Source organism: Numenius arquata, chromosome 9, assembly GCF_964106895.1.
Source record: "Numenius arquata chromosome 9, bNumArq3.hap1.1, whole genome shotgun sequence".
In the NCBI taxonomy this organism is placed as follows: Eukaryota; Metazoa; Chordata; class Aves; order Charadriiformes; family Scolopacidae; genus Numenius; species Numenius arquata.
Window position 1 is genome coordinate 35,657,178 of NC_133584.1, and position 20,559 is coordinate 35,677,736.

General features: G+C 38.3%; 1 protein-coding gene across 6 annotated transcripts in view; it reads left to right on the forward strand.

Annotated features, from left to right (window-relative positions):
- Window positions 1–20,241, forward strand: part of DST (dystonin) — a 329,300-nt gene extending 309,059 nt beyond the window's left edge. For 3 of the 6 annotated variants that reach the window (XM_074153812.1, XM_074153813.1, XM_074153816.1), the window contains 13 exons: window positions 1,144–1,287; window positions 2,122–2,310; window positions 3,081–3,210; window positions 3,999–4,162; window positions 4,469–4,631; window positions 6,120–6,274; window positions 6,440–6,514; window positions 7,394–7,411; window positions 10,441–10,558; window positions 13,777–13,976; window positions 14,442–14,552; window positions 17,387–17,510; window positions 18,915–20,241. In XM_074153812.1, coding sequence (XP_074009913.1) covers window positions 1,144–1,287; window positions 2,122–2,310; window positions 3,081–3,210; window positions 3,999–4,162; window positions 4,469–4,631; window positions 6,120–6,274; window positions 6,440–6,514; window positions 7,394–7,411; window positions 10,441–10,558; window positions 13,777–13,976; window positions 14,442–14,552; window positions 17,387–17,510; window positions 18,915–19,180 — 1,857 coding nt within the window. In that variant the 3' untranslated portion in view covers window positions 19,181–20,241. Of the gene's footprint in view, window positions 1–1,143; window positions 1,288–2,121; window positions 2,311–3,080; window positions 3,211–3,998; window positions 4,163–4,468; window positions 4,632–6,119; window positions 6,275–6,439; window positions 6,515–7,393; window positions 7,412–10,440; window positions 10,559–12,941; window positions 13,011–13,776; window positions 13,977–14,441; window positions 14,553–17,386; window positions 17,511–18,914 lie in introns of all 6 variants that reach the window. The other 3 variants (XM_074153811.1, XM_074153815.1, XM_074153814.1) reach the window with 3 other exon arrangements.
- The last annotated feature ends 318 nt before the right edge of the window (window positions 20,242–20,559 follow it).

Below are 20,559 nucleotides of genomic sequence, written 5' to 3' on the forward strand. Positions count from 1 at the left end.
TACACTTTTATTTCATAATAGCTTCATATTTACTTTGTAAAGGCACAGGATAATGTCATTATGAAGAGTTTTAGAATCTGTTTTTACAATGCTTTGGTGATTTTGAATTTTCTAGGATCTGACTTGGCTGATCTTTAATTTCTGGGATCCAAAATAGCCCTTTGTGGATGGAGAGAGGAAGAGTTTAACTTTGAGACACGGTTCCATTTTGTAGCCCAATTAAAGATGTTAAAATATAACAAAGAATTCCACTAGGCACTGGGAGATGTTGGCAGTTCCAGTTAAGGGTGCTTACAAAGAGACACAGACACAACATCTACATGTAACAAAAAAGGCAGAATAGTAAAACCATTATAGTAATAATAATTAAAACAAAGAAATGCAAACTGTAGAAAAGATGGGACAAGTCCTTCAGGTTTTTTGTTGTTTCCATTCTGCACCCAGTTCTGGTCCTGCCACCCTTTCCTCTGCTGGACTCCCTGGGAGCATCAACGGCTATGAGTTCAGACATCTAAAGCTGTAAACATCCTTCTGCTTTTACAAGATTTTTCCCACATGGCAGCGCCTCTGAAAACAGCTGGTTAATTAGCAGTCTCTGTCCCTCTGCTTGCTGTGTCTCTCCCTCAGCTGCTGAGTTTTCACATTTGTGTTAGTTTAGTATAGCTGCTCCTGAAGTCCTCTATCATCTTGTCTGAGCATGTAATTATACATGGACGTTTCCAGCCTCTGCTAGGAGTTTGGTAGTTTATTATGAAGAATTACTGTAACTGACAGACAATCCAAGTCAGCTGAAATGTTGCCAATAATGATTCTAACCATCATATAGTTGATGTACAGCACTTCTAAAATCCTATGATTTTCCTTCTTTTTTTTTAACAAGGGCATGTGTCTTTCAAGTATTTACAATATGGTGGGCTTTTAAGGAGTGGCAAACTGGGATAAAGATTTTAGAGCTTCATTTAGTACTTTATGTGGAATAGGGTTTTTAGACATTCTTAACTTTTCTCAGACAAATTAAACTTGCTTCTTGGAAGTTGAACCTCTTTGCACGACGGAGAGGCTTGCGACCTTCCCAGACTATGCACTCAAATTTCTCTTGCAAATTTTGTCAACATCTAATTGAAATTATTACCTGTGGTTTAGGAATTTATGAAGAAAATGGAAGAAAAAAAGGCAGAAGTGAATAAAGCAACAGGTATGGGAGAAGCTATCCTAGCTATCTGCCATCCGGACTCCATCACCACCATTAAGAACTGGATAACGATCATCAGAGCCAGGTTTGAAGAGGTCAGTATATGTCAAGCCATCTTCATTGCAACAGTCTGTCTTCGATTGAAACACAGCTGACAACTAACATGGTCGTTACACTGGGAGGAAATGATCCAGCTGTTGAGAACTAAACATTTTAAATACCCACAGTGATGTATGTGAATACCAGCTATGCTTCCCTAGGTTTTATTTTAAAACTTACAGGGCTTTAAGAACTAAAGCAGATGGTCAGGCTTCTTTGTTTGTATGTATTAAAGAAAATACTGCCTGACACTTCCCATGTGAAAGTAAAAGTTGCAAAGCAAAGAAAATGCACAGCAAACTTGAAGCATTTTCTAATTGCATTAGGGAGGATTTCAGTCCAATATATTCCTGATCTAGAAGATTTCCAAATGATTAAAGTGGCTACAGGTAGGTCTCTGAGGGTGTACCACACTCTCAGCTGCTAAGGTGGTATTTTCATTGTACATTAAGTTTAAAGAAAAACAAAATACTGGTTTTAGCAAAGTATGGCTTCGGGAATGCCCAGGAGGAAGACGGTCACTAAATTCTCAGTGATTCACTAACTTACAGATATTGTTTAATAAAGTTCTTAATATGTTGCCTGAATTTCCTAATTACTGCATTTAACAGCACTTAAATCATGAACATCTATGGAAAAAATGTGGTGTTGAACTGGGAATTCTAGTCAGCTAGCACCTTTAGTGATCAGCCACTGTATCTAGCACATTGATAATCACACATCACTAGGGCTGGGAGGAAGCTCTGGGTTTACAGTTAGCAGAGCAATTTTAAATGCTTTTTAAAGTATTTCACATGTGCACATACTCATGCATTGATTCTTTTACCAAGGTCTTAGTATGGGCTAAACAACATCAACAGAGACTGGCAGGAGCTCTGGCTGGACTTATCGCTAACCAGGAATTGCTGGAAGCCTTGCTGTCCTGGTTGCAGTGGGCTGAGACTACACTTACTGAAAAAGATAAAGAGGTTATCCCCCAGGAGATCGACGAGGTTAAAGCACTTATAGCGGAACATCAGGTAAGGCATGTTAAGTGACACGTGTCCCGCACATTCCACAAATAGTGCTCTGTCTCAGCTGGGCTTCGTAATCAATTGTGGATCTCCTTAGCTCTTTCCTCTCCTAATAATTGAATCCCTTTTCAGATACTCAGTTGTGTGTTTTGTATGTATACAATGTGTGTGTAGTTTATTGAGGTTAAAAAAATAAAAATAAAAAATTCAGTGCCACATTGTTCTAAAAGCAAGCCTTACAACTCCCCATAAGAACAAGGACAATAATAAAAAAAACTCCACATGAAATACATGATAGTGCTACTGCCTTAGAACTAGTGTTACAGTGTGGCTTTACTGATTTGATTTCAAAAACATCTTTATGAAGTGCCAGAGGGAGCTGCTGATGCAGTGAATGCCCACAGGCTTACCCCAGCTTACACATCAGAGCTGTCTCACTTCTCTTAACTGCAGTCTGGACAGCGAGGAACACCTGAGTACTAAGAGTCAAAATTCTGTTGTACGTCACCTCACCATACACAGTTAATAAAGGAGTTTGACAGACTGTTTTCTAGATTTAACCTTCCTTTAACAGCCAGGCCATAGTGGTCTTAAAGCTTATAGTGCCTATTTTTCTTACCTACAAAACCTTTATCTGTGTCTTTTTTTGTGAGGCTGGCATTGTAAGAGTCTTTCTGTGCAATTCTTGTAACTTGGGTCTTTTGCTATTGTGTGGTTTTCTTTCCTGTGGTCACTTTTGTGTATTGTTAATTAAAACCACCTCTATCTGATTGCAGACATTTGTGGAGGAAATGACCAGAAAACAACCTGATGTGGATAAATTTACAAAGACCTATAAAAGAAAGGCACTTGAACCCACTCCTGTACAATCTCATATTCCTGTCCTTGATAAGGGGAGAGCGGGAAGTAAGTTATGAAATATTTTGGGACAGGTCACACACACCATTGCTCAATCTATAAAGATAACAGACTACTAATAGTGAAACAGTGAAATTCTTTTTGATTTCTCTAATTATCTGTCATTTTTCATTGTGAGGAAATTTCTCGTAGCAGACTTGTATTTTTAAATTTTGTCCTGTACATCTTGAATAGCTATTTTTAAAGCGTGCAGCCTTTCATGTGCTGTTAAACTTCCAAGAGTGTGCACTTGCTGAATCTTTGCAAATCTACCGTTACCTGAAAGTGTGAGCAACTTCTTTTACACAAAGATTTAGAGGCAAAATTTGCTCTTACTGTCTACGAGATGATATGGATCCAATTAGAAAGTGTGTTCAGTGACGTTCAATGGAAAGTGAATCATCAAGTGAGGAAATTGCTTTTTGTATTTTTAGATGTACTCACCCATCGTACTTTATACTTACCCATACATGGAACCTGCTTCAAAAATCAGGTTGTTTACTTTGCAACTCTCTTGAGAGATTTGCAAAGATTTTATTTAACCTGTGCAGCTTCGCTAGTGCAGCCACTACTGCCTGCTTCTGGCTAGACAGAAGATACTTTAACCACCATGTGGTCCTTCCCCAGCGATGGTAAAAAATAAAAACAAAAAATCCCATTAGATGGAACCATATCAAGGTGTGGGCTCATTATTTGGGACAGGAAGGCATAGTTTTAGGAAGGTCAAGTACCCTTCATGTGAATGTTTGGTTTGTTTGAACTGGGTGAGACTTACACATTTTATTATGTTTTAACAGGAAAGCGTTCCCCGACACCAGGCATCTATCTGTCAGCAGCCCCCACGCAAATCGAAACCAAGAACCCACGGGTAAACCTTCTAGTCAGCAAATGGCAGCAAGTCTGGCTTCTGGCCTTGGAAAGGAGAAGAAAACTTAATGATGCTTTGGACAGACTTGAAGAGGTCAGAAAAGGAATATACATACCTGTTGCATAATTTTGTTTACCCTAGGTTAAATTGTAAATACTGTAAACAGCTTCGTTATTTGTTGTATTCTATGTATGGTAACAGCTAACTGAAAGCATCGTGACACACATGCTTTAAAAACTGTCATTCTCATTTTAAATACGAAGAGTATTAAGATGTTTAAAATGTTTATACAGGTCCTCAAAGAACCAATTATTGAAAAGAACGCATGTGGTATCTCTGACATAGATTTTCTAGATTGATTGATTTCAACTGAAAAAGTTCTTTCTCTTTTTTATTAAGCTGAGAGAATTTGCCAACTTTGATTTTGATATTTGGAGGAAAAAATACATGCGATGGATGAACCATAAGAAGTCTCGTGTGATGGACTTCTTTAGGAGGATTGATAAAGATCAGGATGGAAAGATAACAAGGCAGGAATTTATTGATGGAATTCTTTCTTCAAGTAAGTTTTAAAATTTAACTTACTGTCAAACTTGGAACAAACATCTTATGAAGTCTTACTGTCTCTGTGGTGTACCCTATGCAGCTTATTGTGCTAGAAGGTCACAGATTTCCCTTTTGGAATCAATAATTATGATTAATCTAAACTATAATTATTTTACTTTCAAGTATTTCTAGATTGTGGGAACTCTTTCTAGTTGTTTTGCGTTGTGAATCGAATTACAAATGTTAAATTTATATTATTGGCTAATTAATAGTTTACTGGACTACAGTACACTAGCCACTTCAACAGTTACATTTCATTGAGTAGTCAGAATAGTAAATCGTACCTTAAAAAAACCTATAGATAATTTTCAAAATCATATGATCATATGATTCTTATTAAAGAACTTACACGGAATAGTTTCAGTTACAGAAGGCAACCATGTAATTTCTAAACCAGTGTTTCCACAAACCATAACCATGTTCATACACCTGCATAATAAGGATCGAAATGTCAAGCAATCAGACTAGGAAGGGACTTTTCCTAGCTTTCTGGATGGATTGGTGTTCCTTAGGTATGCACAGTTGGTGGTAACGTAAGCCTTCCACATCGTGGCTGTACGTGATCACGTTTCCCTTCAGCGACTGACTGGTAACAGATAAGGGCCTACTACCTCAAATAATCCTTTATCTTCAGATTATAGAGACTTTTGCTTTGAGTAGTGAAGGTTCAGAATTGGGCTGCTTTTAGTATCTCACGTTAAAGTTATTCAGTAGGAGAATATTGTAGTGTATAGTTTTTCCCCCTGCTTTAGGAAATGCAGTAATATATATTTGGGCATCGTTGTTTTGCATGTATTGACAGAAGTCGATGAAAAAACCCCGATACCACCAAGAGGTGGTATCACTCATTTTACTCAGTTGGTATCAACTTGTTATAACTGCTAAATACTCATGGTTTAATCCCTGGTCACTGTCTTGAAATTTTCTTTGACCATTTCATAGAGAATCTGTTTTAATATGTTAATCTGGTTAATATTCTGCTGCTGTCAACTTGATCTAAAGAAGGATTTCACAAAACATTGTGCATGTTTCTGCAGTGGGAAGGCCTTGCATTCCAGATTTAATTAGCAGTGAAATTCTTGCTTGACCTTTCCTCACTAACAATTTATCTTGTTAATCTGTGGTATTTTATGCACTTTGAAGGTCAAAATGTTAAAAAAAATTACATATATCTTACAGTTTAATTTGCGCCCTTGCTTCTGTGTCTCTCTTCAAGCCACAATGTGATATTCATTTTAATCCAATATCTAGGTAACATTGGAGATCCAGATGGGTTTTTTTTCAGAAAAATTCCTTCACTCTTTTGAATGTCCCTGGGTTTTTTTGTAAGCTTTGTCTGTCACCTAGTGCCTAAAAAACCTTAAATGTATGTGATAAAGCCTTTCATTGTAATGGCATTGAAAAGCCAAAAAATGTAGCTTTTGTTGTTGTCTTTGTCTTACAGAATTCCCAACAAGCCGACTTGAAATGAGTGCTGTTGCAGACATTTTTGATAGAGATGGTGATGGATATATTGACTATTATGAATTTGTAGCAGCTCTTCATCCAAACAAGGATGCATACAAGCCTCTCACAGATGCTGACAAAATTGAAGATGAGGTACATTCTCTGTTTTCTTAGATTGCACTCTATTCTACTCGGGTCATGTTCTTTAATAATTAATTTTATTTTCACTCCTGTATAATTTGAAGTTTACCAGTCACATAAATATTTAGAAATGTGGTATTTGCAGTAAAGTAATCATGCAGTTGTGGTTTTTTGCAGGTTACAAGGCAGGTAGCTAAATGTAAATGTGCAAAGCGATTTCAAGTGGAACAGATTGGGGATAACAAGTACAGGGTAAGTCCTCTGAAGACCTTCTTAGTTCTTTCAGATTAAAGATTCTCTGTATGACATGGTTATGCAAAGAATTAGGCTATATTAATTTACAGGAATTTTGTATGACAATTATATATTTTCTTACTTTGCACTTGTCTAAATTTTGTGGTTTTTTTCTTGTTAGAACATACAGGCTAAAAATAAGGGAAAATGCTGCTGCTTGTATTTATTTTCACTGAAACTACTGAAACTGTTTTCAATATATGGGAACTTTCAAAAGCTAACTGCATGCATACATACATACGCCCATGCATACATGCATACAACAGCTCCTTAAAAGCCAATATTTTTGCCTGGGTACCCGAAGTGTTTAAACCATAGCTGGTTTTCTATTAGTTTTGTAAAAACAGTAGTATTTTCCTATGGTATTATGTTGTACTTTAAAAATCTTTTACCAAAGTGCATTCAGTCGCTTTTGTCCTCCCTTGTCATTTTATCGGAGCGCACTGTTCTTTCTGAAGAAGTACAAGAAATATGTTAGATATCTGCAGAACGCTTTTAGATCACAGAAAAATAAATATCGCATTGTAGGGAAAGATCTGCTACCCCTAGATTCAATAACCAGAACAATTTCAGATGAAATACGCAGTATTTGGCTAAGAGAGTTTACTAAATACTTGTAGATGATTTTAAGAGATCACAAAAACAGCAATGGGAAGGAAACAAAGGCCTTGAATATTTTCCAATATTCAGTCTCCAGATGGCTAGCTGCCTGCTCGTCTCTGAAGTAGATACTTTATTTAGAATGTCTAATGTGTTAGTTTGCATGTGTTCTAGAGTCATATAGAGAATTTCCTGTAAACTAATCGTGTCTTTCTTCCATTTTTCATTTCTTATCAGTTCTTCCTGGGAAATCAGGTATAAACCAGTGGAATGTGTTATGACGTTTCTTTCTTTTTTTTCCTTTTTTCCTCCCCCCTTTCTTTCTAATGCATAGTGATTTAAGCTTGCAATGGTCAGTCTTCTTGCCATTCTTTCATCTTCAGCTAATTCATTGCTGATCAGCTGCAGTATTTCTTTAAATGCTATGGAATATTCATTGTCTCAGGGTGCCTCCTCTTCAGTCCCTCACCTGCTTTCTTTGGCCATTTTCCTCATTAAGGAGATTACTTTTGAAGGAACCAGATAATGATCAGCAGCAATTCCCATAGTAAAAAATCGTGAGCATTTAAACTGCAATTTTAGAATTACTGTTATTTTACCAGTTTTCAGTTTTGTAGTGGAATGCTTCAAAATTCTGTGTTGCCTTTTTTTAGGCTATCAGATTAAAGGCTAATTGCAGTAAACACAGATCCTAGTCTTGTATTGCTTATTAATTGCAAATTAGGAAAAAAATTTTCCAAAAAAAAAAAAAATCCCTGTGCAGTCAAGCAGACTGATTAAGAACCTGATTGTTGGTATTTTATATACTAACGTGCTGAATCATAAAAAACATATTTTGGAAATAGGCAAATTAAACATGCTGTTCCAGTTTAGACTATCCCTCTCCCAAAGTGTTTTCAAAAGAGCTATGACAGGTCTATAATGTATTCGAGCTGTGTTTAAGAATATTTTTTGTCGGTTGGGTCATCAGCGAGTCGTACTGCAGTGGCACAGGGAGGATACACTACCCAGTGCTCACTTACTCCTGTGGTACATACTGACACACAGCTTCTTAAATTGTTAAATCATGCTTGCCTGGTAAGAATGGAAATACTTTACACAAACCGGATACCGTTAGTATCTTTTTCATGCTCTTACAAAGGCAATAATACGTATAATCCATGCTGGAAATGCTGGTGTTAGCAGCATTAGGCATTTTAAATCTTGAGATGCTGAAAATGTAGATGGATTCTTATTTATTGGCAAAGTCTGTTAAGTACAGAAGAATGCACGAAGAGCAGTGGATAATCTTACCATATGCCTCAAGGAATATATTTAAGTAATAATTTAAAGTGTTTTCCACATATCTAGAACAAGCCTCTATTTCAAAAAGACTATTTGAAATTATGTTCATCCTCTTATCTGCCATCTGTACTTCCAGATCTGGGAAAAATGCAGCATTTTTTGAGAGCATCCAACTCTTAACTGGTGCAGAACAGGATCCTGGTAAAAATCACCTCCAGCAAGTTGACTGAGGCTTCTTTAGTGACAGTGATGTTATATGGCTATTGTCAAGAACAGGCCTTTTTGTAGCTCAAACTAGACATCCTTTACATTTTTGTTTTTTACCTCTGATGATTTGAAACAATGGTAAATACTGTTAAAGGAAAGTTGGTATCCAGGCTATTTTAAGAAGGAAATGAACCAAGTTACCATTAGGAAAAATGCCTTGGTAGATACCTGTGTTATTTTCCAGGAGCCACAGTGCCTCAATTAACCACGGCCTAGGTAGGCAGTTTCCAAAGGATACTGTGTCTGACCCTTGGTATAGCTGCCTGATGGAGTCTAACCGAAGAATTAAGTTGGAATGGGGAGAAAACAAATAAAAGAAAAAAGATAGTATCTTTAGAACCTCTAGAAAAAAATCTCTATAGAAACAAGCCAATGAAAATAAACAGCATCAATTTGGATGCCATTTCTTTTATTAACTTTTATCTACATATGTAAAATGGCTCTTTGTTCAGCACATATTGAATGCATTATTAAAAAGCCCTTAAAAACAATGCTCATGTGAATGTTCTTACTTGTAACAAAAAAAATTATAGAATTAAGCAGCAAGGTTTGCTTTTGTTTGGTTCCTAAAAGTAATATTCCTTTAAACTTACTCTCTCTTCTTGGCTTAAGTAGTACCAAGCAACTAAAGTAATTTAACAAGTAGGGAGCACGTTTGTGTGGTTTGCATTTAAAGCATTTCAGTCCCCTCACTGGAGCAAGTAGGTACAGTTGAACTATGGCCAGCCTTCTCCAAGGGTGAAAGATTGTCCCAAAGAGCTGTATTTGACTCCCAATGGTTTCAATGAGTGCTCTGCATGTTCACATGTGAAAGCACTACACTTGGCCTGATGATCTATCAAAATAAGTATTTTAGTGACATTGGCTAAGAAGTACTGAATTCTTCTGGTTAGTTTTCATGAGATCGTGGGGTCAACATTTTGGTCATGTTTTCTTTGATCCGGATTTGAACAGAGATACTGCATACAGGTTTTGTTATACAGGTTTCAAGAGCAAAACATATGTTAGGCCTGCCATCAGCCCAAAGGAAGAGTGGGCTACTACAAGAATTCATTTGAAACAGGTTTTTGTGCATATCTGAATTGTGAAGAACCTTGGTGCGTGGAGGAGTGACAAACAGTTTATAGCAAAGGAAAATAATTATAGCTATCTATCATTCACTGTTTCTTTAATGTTCCCTTCCCGCCACACGCCTCGCAATAGGTGAGCAGTGTCAACGCTATACCTGAAAATATCCCTATGAATCAATCAATCGATAGAACTGTGCAATGTGTTGCACAGTTGATTCTCCAGCCCATATACTGATCATTTAAAGCGATGCTGCCTTCTTTTCAGCTGACATCATTAAAATCTAGACTGTTGCAGAAGATGTTAGTGGTAAAATAATGCAAATAGGTCTTCATTAATTTGCACAAACGCACATCGTAACCAATTAAATAATGTGTTACTAATTTTGCTACCTTTATGAGCTCAGACATTTCAGAATCAAGCATAAAATTAAACCTGAGATTCTTTCTTACCGTCCTGCCATCTTCTTGGATTAATGCAACGGCATCTTATTTGAAATCTTAACAGCTTTAATAATCTGCATAAATAAATATGATTTTTTTTAGCATTTACTAATAATTAAATATTAAAATAAATTTTTTTAAGTGTCTGATTTTTAACCTATCAGCATTGAACTGCATCTGAACAACTGAGAACCTGAGACTGTTGTTTGGTTTTTATTGCAGTTTGGTGACTCTCAGCAGCTACGCCTTGTTCGTATCCTAAGAAGTACCGTCATGGTTCGTGTTGGAGGTGGCTGGATGGCACTTGATGAGTTCTTAGTGAAAAATGATCCTTGCAGGGGTATGTAACACCACTGTTAAAATGGGCATGCAGATAACTATTTGGATATAGTTACCATTTGTTGTCTCAAGATGGAGATGGAATTGCATAAAATGCCAGTTCTGTAAACATCATCTCACTAAATGTCACATAATGATCTGTTTTTGTAAACTTTAAATCCCATGGTAAAGATCCTCTTCATTAGCATTGATATGTAGAATAACTGTGGTGTCTTCTGCACAGTTTCTCCAGCGTTAGAGTGGTGTAATTAAGAATTGAACTTAGCCCAGATGGAGTTTATGGCATGTAAGCTGCTTGTATGACTTGGCAGAAATAGCACACAGAAATGTCCAATAAAGCCTTCTCGGCAAGAGAGAAGTTTTAAGGCAATAAATCAAAATAAGGCAATTGAATCAAAGAGTAACAATGACAACACAAAAAAAATTCTCTGGCCAGTGGCTGCGCCCAGGCTTTCAGGCTCTGTCTGTGTAGCCCTGTCTTTTCATTGGCATCCTCCCCAGAACCACTTTGTGGAGCCCTGAGCCTTGTACAAAGCAAGTGGAAAACGCTCCGGTCAGGAGGACTTTGTGCTGTGGGGAAGCAGGGAGCGCTCTGTCACCGTGCCCTCCAGGGCTTTGTATCAAGTGCATTGTTTTATCAGTACACAGCAACGTAATGACATCTTAGTTTGTCAGAAAGCCTACTTCTGTAGTGGGAAAGTACACTCTGTCTGGCATCGTTCTTGGAGGAACAGTTGGAGATAGGAAAGAAGCCATTTGTGAAAGGAGCGGGAGATACAAGCCAAATAATAGCCAGAGTAGTAAAGTTGCAGAAAGTATAATAATGACTGTATTCAGAGTGAGCTGACGTTCTGTAACTAGCTAATTCTGTCCTATTAACCAGCAGCGTTAAGTTTACTGCGTTTTTTACCTTCCAGGAGTTCCATAGAATCATAATCAATATTGTAATAGTGCAAGAACAGCACAGGGGAGTTTAGGAGAGGCCAGTGAGGCAGTGAAGGCAGAGACATCAAGTGTCCTGTAGACCTTACCCCAATGTCAGCTATCTCACACAACTTCTACTTTGGGACCAAGATTTCTAAACAGTTTGGCACAGACTTTGAGAGGGTGAAGAGCTTGTATTCGTAGCAATTGTCATGCTAAGTCAAGGATGTTAAATCCAAAAAGGAGCTACCACAAAACCCCATAAGGGCTGACAGTGTGCCACTAAGACCTAGAAACCTTTGTCAACAAGCTTAAAAGGTACCCATGAAACTTCTTACTATAGTATCATAGCAGAGCTGTCATAAACTTGTGATGATACCTCTGAGTTTTTCAGCAGTGTTAAAAATAGTCCTTTTGCTTACCAACATATTGCATATATTGTTTACTGAAGAAATGTAGCAGTAATGTTACGTTTATTGGTGTTGGACCACAGGTCTAACTGAAATTTAGCACCTGATTCTGCACCTGCTGCTATAGGAAAGTCATTTATGCCTGCAGAGCCATCCTTACTTCATAGCTTTCTACTCCCACTCCTCAAAAGTGCACAGTAGCTGAAAACGAAACGTGCCTCAAAATACCTGACTTCATTGAAGGGTTAACTTAGTTAGTTTTGATATATCCCAAACATTTTTCTCAGGCCTATTGACAGGTAGACTGTTGCAATTCCTACTTGGGTTGACTCTGCAAGATACAATACTTAATAACTATCTAATTAATTTAGTGGAATTCCTTATTACTGTCCTCAGATTAAGAATCCTTTGGAACTTTATCCCCTCTTCTTTAATAAACCTTGGATCCTATATATCTCTGTAGTATTTTCTGTAGTGCTTTATCCCTTTTTTGTGGGAAATACATGAGCAGATGAGTAAGTCAGCACAGTGGGTCTGAAGGAATACTGATCTCTATATAATCACCCAGACGCTGGACGTTGTGCATTGGTACCTAATCCTAGTCCTGTTGAAGTCAGCGATGCAGAGTAGTCATTCATGGCAGTGGTGCAGGTTCAGACTTTTCCTTAAGCAAATCTGCATTTCCACCAAGGGCTTCTCATGTATTCAGATACATCATCTTTCAAAGAACTGTTGTCATAAACAGCTTTAAAAGTAATGGACCTAGTCATATAAATAATTTTAGCTTATATTACTTCTTTATGTCAGCAGATAAATACCGTTACACAAGTATACTTGGGACTGCAGCTGAGTCTGTCCAAGCGCTGTTTCCTTTTTGCCTAGGAGACCTTTGAGAACTCACCTCAGAGCACTTAGAGACAGCTTTTGCTCTGAGTCCTGTCTTTTGGCCTGGTGCTCTGAGTCTCTTGCATATGCAGCTGCTGTACTTGATTTCTTCTCCTGCTAACGATTTTCTTTAATGTGACCCATGTCCTGTGTCATTTTTTCTAGTTCATCATCACGGGAGTAAAATGTTACGTTCGGAATCAAACTCTTCAATTACCACTCAGCCTACTATAGGTTGGCAAACCCCTCTCTTTGTCTCCTCCTCCTCCTCTTCTCCTCTCTCTTCATTTCCCTCCCACTTTATTAAAATATATACTTTTAACAATATGCTATACCCATCACATTTAGCTTAATGTGTTCCTACATGGGCTGGTGCTTTGCAAGCTAATTTTTTTTGACACGCTTTAAGAGTATTTCAAAAACAATTGTCACTCACACCGACACAGTTAAATGCTAACATGTCTTGCATTTATTCATGCGGAACATTCTCTCATATGTGTGTTTGTATGTGTGTGTGAGTGCTTAGCCACCAATTACCTCATCATAGTTTGGATTTTATGTTCATCATTGCATGTTGCCAAACTACATCACTTCAGAGTTTTGAATAAATATATTTGCTGCTTTCCTGTAATTTGTACTTAGCAATTTCTTCTGGAACATCCAATCAAGTATTATTTATTATGAATAGCTGTAGAGTTAGCAAAACTGCTCGTCAGGTTGTGTTTATGTATTAATAGTTGATTGATTAACAGTGATTTAGCACGTTGAGCATTCCATTATCACGCTGACTTCCTTTGACAGTGGTTCATTCCTGCTGGCATAAAGTATTAGAATAAGCGAGTTCTGCACATAACTCTTCTGTGTCCAAAATAAATGCATTACAATGTAATGCATTTTATTTATTGTTAAAATATGTTGGAGTTGGCATGGCAAAAATGACAATAAACAGCCTTGTGACAATTTTCATATTTGACTAAATCAACACCTTTCTTTGCTGCAGCTAAAGGGAGGACAAATGTGGAGCTGCGTGAAAAGTTCATTTTGGCAGATGGTGCTAGTCAAAGCATGGCAGCTTTCCGACCACGGGGCCGCAGGTCACGACCCTCTTCAAGGGGTGCTTCTCCCAACAGATCTACTTCTCTGTCAAGTCAAGCTGGCCAGGCAGCCGCCCCACAAGCAGTTGCTACAAGTACACCAAAGGTAAGCAGAAATGTACGTAACTGCACTGGTTAACAAATGGGGTATAGGTTAGTTTTGTTTTTTTTTCCCTTGCTCCAGCAATATTGGTGCTTTCCCTAGCTGACAGGGAAGAAGTATCTCAATTTTATTTCATAGTCTAGAGAGAATCTGAGGAGTCTCTTCAGTGTATTTCCTCTACTGTTTGTCTGCAACATGGGAATAGAAGACTTCTTTACATTTAAGGTGCTGCATGAGCTAACTGGCAATTTGGGAATTGCTCTGAAAGAGCAATGAACCTCTCCTTTTCATTTAAAAAATAAGCTCTGCCATCTCTTCGTTTCAGAACATTTGTCATCAACTCTTTCTGCTTAGTTTTTATTTCTACTATGACATTTGGTCTCCTTGTGAAAGCCTGGATATCCTTCTCCGTGACATTGTTTTCCATCTACTGTCCTTCATATTTTGATTTACCATTGTTTCATACAGACACCCCATCATTTAACACGCAACTATAGTAAACCATGGTTGACAAACAGCAAAACGTCAACTCCTTCTAAGCCACCAGAATCCTCAGACTATCAAGGGTCATCTGCAGAGGTACAGTAAGGACAGAGATTCTAGTCTAATGACCTTCCTTCACTAAAACTGTCACTTCACTAACAGCCACTAGAGTTACAGTGCTTCAGAGCTGCAACATCCTTGGCATATTAATGCATTGTGTTTATTTTAGACCTTTGTCAAATTATTTCTTTCCTTTTTTTTTCCCCCAAGTCTTTTTTTTTGATGTTCTGTTTGTTACGGTTTTCGACTTTTAGGTAAACTCAGCCTCAACGAACTTAAGTTTAAAGTGCAAATGGTTAATAAATCATAACACTATGCAATGAACGGGATGAGCAAATGTGGAAAATTACTTTTTCTTTTTAATAAAGCAGTTTATATACTTTGCAGTATATAAAATTCTTTTCTGTATGTATTTTTAATATATATACTTCTATATATTTTTTAATATATACTTCTCTATATATATTTCTTACATATATATATCTTCCCTAAAATGGTTTACTTTAAGTTCATAATGTACTGTAATATTCATGAACTGCAGGAAGGAGATTAATAAATTACGATCTCCAGTGCAAAACCACTAAATAAAGAAATACCCAGTCACAGCGAAGAAGATGGCACAAAAGACTGACTGTGATACAGAAATCTTTCCAATAACCAAAAGTTTCGTTTCGGGGGGTAGTGACCAATCATTGCTCTAATAAGATAGCTATTTGATGACCTAACAGGAAACGAGCTTTGGTCTTATTTCCAGCCCGTGACTTACATAGAAACTACTAGTATAGCAATTAGGATTTTGTTGGCAATCAAGCTGTATGACCAGAATTTGAATGGGCTTGGGCCCAGAGTGTCTCCTCTCGTGTCATTACAGTCAGTGAAAAGATTGCAGCTGGATCAGGCTGTGAATTGACTTGTCACTTGTAAGAGTTACTCCTGCCCTGGGTTAGATGGAAGGCTCGGTGAGGGGGAGCTTCCGCTACCGTCACCTCTGTTTGTATCTGCTTTTGGTGCCTGTTGCTATTCATGCGACACCTTCGGTGCTAAGTTTATGTGACTTCAGCGGGGCTTTGCTCAAAGGTGCATAACGAACTTTCCACTCCCTCCTCTTGTGCGCGCGGGTGCGTTACTGGTGCACACTGCAGGCATGTGTATACAGCACTTGAAGCACACGGGGCCGTTGCTTAGAGTGACTAACAATAGCGCAAAGTTGAGTCAGTTGTCAGTCTCTAATATATTTCTGTATTTTCTTTCATCTCTTAGCTGGTAACTGAATTGTGAAGATTAATTGATGGTACTTTAAACGGTTTGTATGGCATGGAAAGGTGGTGTTTTCATTGAATTACAATGAAGTGAAAACAGATGGCATTGATTTCAAATGGGGGTACTGTATTTCTCACCTGCTTTTTCAACTGCCAGCAGTTTCAGCGAGTTTCTTTTATATAAGCCACCATGGTTTAAGGTTATAAATGGAATGATTGGGTGGGTTAGGTTGCAGTGAATTTGTGAGGCATTCTGCAGCATTTTCTGCCCAAGTGAGCGGTTGTGTGTTTTATATGTCGACCACATTTGGGTTTAGGGCTAAACTGAAGAACAAGCTTGATCTCTTTTTCTTCTTGCACCACTGATTCTATCCCAGTGCCTTGTCCGAAGTGCAGCCTCTTCAGCGGGGGTAAGGAAGAGCGTTCCCCTTCTCCTTATCCACCCAGGCAGTCTCTGTACAGCAGAGATTTCCAAGGTGTGGCTGGCTGGTTGATAAGCACTTGTACTTGGCTTTGAAGAGAGTTTCAGGTTGTGACCATCCCCATCAGAGCCAGCATATTGTCTGCTCTGTGACATCTCAATGCTCTTTTGTTCAGATGTGCCAGAAGTGGTCCCGCCAGGCTTCTGCTCGGTGCTTAGCTCTAGGCAGCTCCCAGCACACTCCCCTGGATCATGGTTTTCCATCCCTAGTTCTACCCCACCACTGCATGGGGATCCAAAGGCACAGAGCACACAATCCTGGGATCCAGGCCACTCAACGTGCCACATTTACCACTGCAGTGTTTGTTCTTCTTTTTGGATATTGACTTAGTATTTTCGTGTTGAGTAAATGAATATGAATACTGTAGTTTTCCTCTTATTTGCATACACCTCCTATCTAGTATGTTACATGCATTTTGAGATTTGAGGATTTAATTCTTGTGGCATCGAAAGAAATCTTCCCATTTGGGGCAGACTGTAAATCAAGACTTATTTTATTTTAGAAATGAGAAAGCAGGCAGGGTAAGACTATGGAGTAGAGAAATTTCCGATAATATATTGACAACAAGAACTTTTAAAATTAGTCCTATGTCTTTTTTTTTCTGTTTGTTTTTTTTTTTTTTTCTAGCAAAATGTTCTGCAATTTGGTAGGTTTGTTTTACCATCAAAATACTTACAGAATTGAAACAAATATATTCACCACCTCAACTACTTGACTCTGTTTATTTGTCATGTACCATCAACTAATCTTATGTGCTTGAACTAATTCTGAGAAGGTAGCATTATTCTTTCTTTATATGCATTGAAATACACACAAAGAATGCTAATGTCAGGCAGACTGTTAAAGTGATTGTTTTGTTGTTGTTTTACATTTGGACTACTTCAAACACTTAACTGCTAAAGGAACGTTCAAAACTTCACATCATGAAAATTGTCCATAGTGACTCAGACCTGTATTTCAGATTCGCTGTGAATGTTGTTGTGATGACCATATTCTAAGCTCAGTGCTACCTAAAGCCAGACCTTATCTTCAGTAGCGACAACTGGAAAAAAACTTACTCTTTTTCTTTTTCTTTTTTTCCTTTTTCCTCTTTCCTCTTTCCCCTTTCCTCTTTCCTTTTTCTGCATAGGGAACACCAATTCAAGGAAGTAAACTCAGAATGCCAGGATATCTATCAGGGAAGGGGTTCCACTCTGGAGAGGACAGTGGCATCCTGTCAACAGCAGCTACCAGAGTTAGAGCTCAGTTTGCAGGTGAGTGTCTGGACTTCTTGCTTTGTTTTCCACCTGACTACTTAGTGTCACATTAGTGTGGGAAGGAGATGTCACAAGAACGAGAAGGGGTGAATGTCCTACTGTCTCCACATTAGTATTGCCAAGGGTGCACATAATCAGGATAATGGTCCTCCATTCACATGGTTGCACAGCAGGTACGTTCAGGTCTGGGTGTGCAAATTCATGACTGCAGCCTTCTTGACAATGGTATCTCCAATGTATCTGCCAAAGGAACATGGGAAAAAGCACTTAAAAGGAAAGGGTCCAGTTCTTCACAGTGTTCAAGATATGTTCAACTGTGAATGGAGTAAAGGGGTCACTTAATCACGGCTTGTCCGTTTCTTTTGAAAGAAGAACTGCAGGGAGCAGCTGGAGATGACCTTATTAATAGAATATCCCATAGAGATTTTTAGAACAGTATCTGAAAATAGAAAGCAGTGAAGCTGTGCTCTTCCAGGGTCCTCAGAGCAGCTCTGTGTAAGGGAGAGGGCTAGATGGTTAGAACAGAAAATAGCTCTACTGGCTTTCCCTCACATCTCAAGCTCTGCAGAGCACACTGAGCAGTACTGGAAAATCCTGTTCAAAGAGTAGGTGTCTTTTAAGTTACAAGCGATTTAAAAAATGATCGACCTGAGATTTCAGTTTCAACTTGGTGTTCTTCACACATACAGGGAACCAGATTTGTCACGATCAAAGAGATTCAATAAGTAATTGGAAAATTACGAAAAAACACATTAGTGTTTTTCTGTTAAGATTCTTTGTTGTGGTTTTTTCTTTGTGGCACGTTGTCTGGGCAGGCTTTCACTTTAGCAGGCCTGCTGAGAGCTCATGTACTCAGCCCTTTGTTTAGGAGAATGTATACTCTGACCTTGTTTACGTGCAGCTTTCAACTGTATGGTTTTGATTTTTTTTAAAAAAGAGGGGTACACATTTAAGAATTGGGATATTCATCTGCATCTCCCAGGTACGTATATTGGGAAATCCTGAATGCGTGAAGGGGCCAGATCCTGAATTCCTTCAATTCATAGCTGAGAAAATGGCAGGGGAAGGAAAGGATCTGGCTGTTAAGTGAATGATCAATGCACATCTAGCAAGTCAAGAAGAGTTGCCAGGGTAATGCGTTTGCAATGAGATGTGCTAGTGACTTACTGTGTCTCAGCATTTGATCTCACATTTTCTTCTCTTTAGTGGGAGATACAGCCTTGGTTTATGCTCTTGTTTATTATCAAGATGAGCTTTGATCATCATGTAGCTTGCCTGCCAGAGGTCTAAAGTTTAGTTTGTGCAATGAGGAATTTTTGGGGTTGCCAAAGACCTAGTAAAGACCTGCACACCTTTTCCATCCTGACCTCTAACACTGATGGATATCTTTCGTCTTTCTAGAAACCAGAAGAACTCCAAGCAGACCTGGAAGCCGAGCAGGAAGCAAGGCTGGCAGCAGGTCAAGTAGCCGCCGAGGCAGTGACGCATCTGACTTTGACATTTCAGAAATCCAATCTGTGTGCTCAGATATGTCAGAGACTGTTCCTGCTACAAGCAGACCGACACCCCGAGCAGGTTCTCGGCCAGGATCAGCCAAGCCTTCTAAAATTCCAACTCCCCAGAGAAGGCCACTAGCCAGCAAATTGGACAAGTCCTTGAAGAGATAATATGATTGGCTCCATAAAGGTCTTTTCCTTTTGCATTAAGTATTTAAGTTCGTAAGATGTAAAATATTATATAGAAATTATTGTGAAATATCGCAAGAGGTGGATTTTTAATTCTGCAGATGGCCTTATTTGTGTATTTGTCTTCTTATTTTATGTGTATAATTTCTGTCAGATTTGGTTTTGTTTATCCTGTTTATCCTGTGAGAAGGGGGAAGAGTTTTAATGTAAACTAACAGTTGTACACAGTAATGTGTAGAAAGTACACTAAAAATAATTGCGGAATGTACAGTGTACTGAATGTACAGTAAATCTCTGCAACCTGAATAAAATAGGCCTATCACTATGACATTAGTTAACAGTAAAGGATACCTCATGATTTTTCTTTAAAAAAGAAAAAGAGAATACTAAAAAGCCAAAAGACACACTTACACATTTTGAGCTAACTAAACAGACACTAAAGGGTGTATGGCAGAACTGCTAAGGAATACAGACCCACAGTCACAGTACCCTTATTTATACAGCATCTCTCCGAGAACTCACAGAGTTAATTAAGCACTCGCCAGTAATATGATACTCCAATACCTTGCAGCATTTCTGTGCCATTGCTTTCAACGAGGCCAGACACATTCTGGATATCTGAACTATTATTCTGTAAGAATATCAATATAAAGTGCATTCATGTAAATGTGAGGTTTTCTTTTGCTTAAGTGGACGGTAGCACTGTAACATCGAACTCATTTTGTATCAAAGCAATTTTGCTTGCAGAAAGCTCCGAAATAAACATGTCCCTTAACTTTATTTCTATTGTATTTCTTATTTCACAGGAAGGTAATTTTCTATGTTATGTTTTAGGATATATATAATTTCAGATGACCAATAACTACCATAGTAACATAGGCTTTAATGTAATTTCCCATTATCAGCAATCAGATTTTGGTTAGCTACTGTATTTGTTTAATAAAACACTGAATTGCACATATATAATTTATGAAATTATATGTAGTTACTGTGTGTCAACAATTATTTTCTCCATATTAAACCAGGACATTTATATACCATGTATGAAAGGCAGTTGATGGTGGTATCTGCGTTCTCTGCTAGCGCTTACCGGCGGTATTACCAAGGCGGTATTTTCTGAGTTGTCACAAGAGCTTCCTGCAGACTCACAAGCTGACTCACACAGTTGATGCAAAACAGAAAAACAGAATAATACTCCAAAGGTAATTCAATCAATCCAAACCCACCTGTGTCAGGATTTCCTCCAGCACGGAGTATGGGTGTTTGTGGGACAGGCGACAGTAACCAGTCCTACTGCCGCTGGTTTGGGAATAGGCACACACGTTTCCCCGGTACTAAAGCCTCGGTCTCTGCTGCAGTGC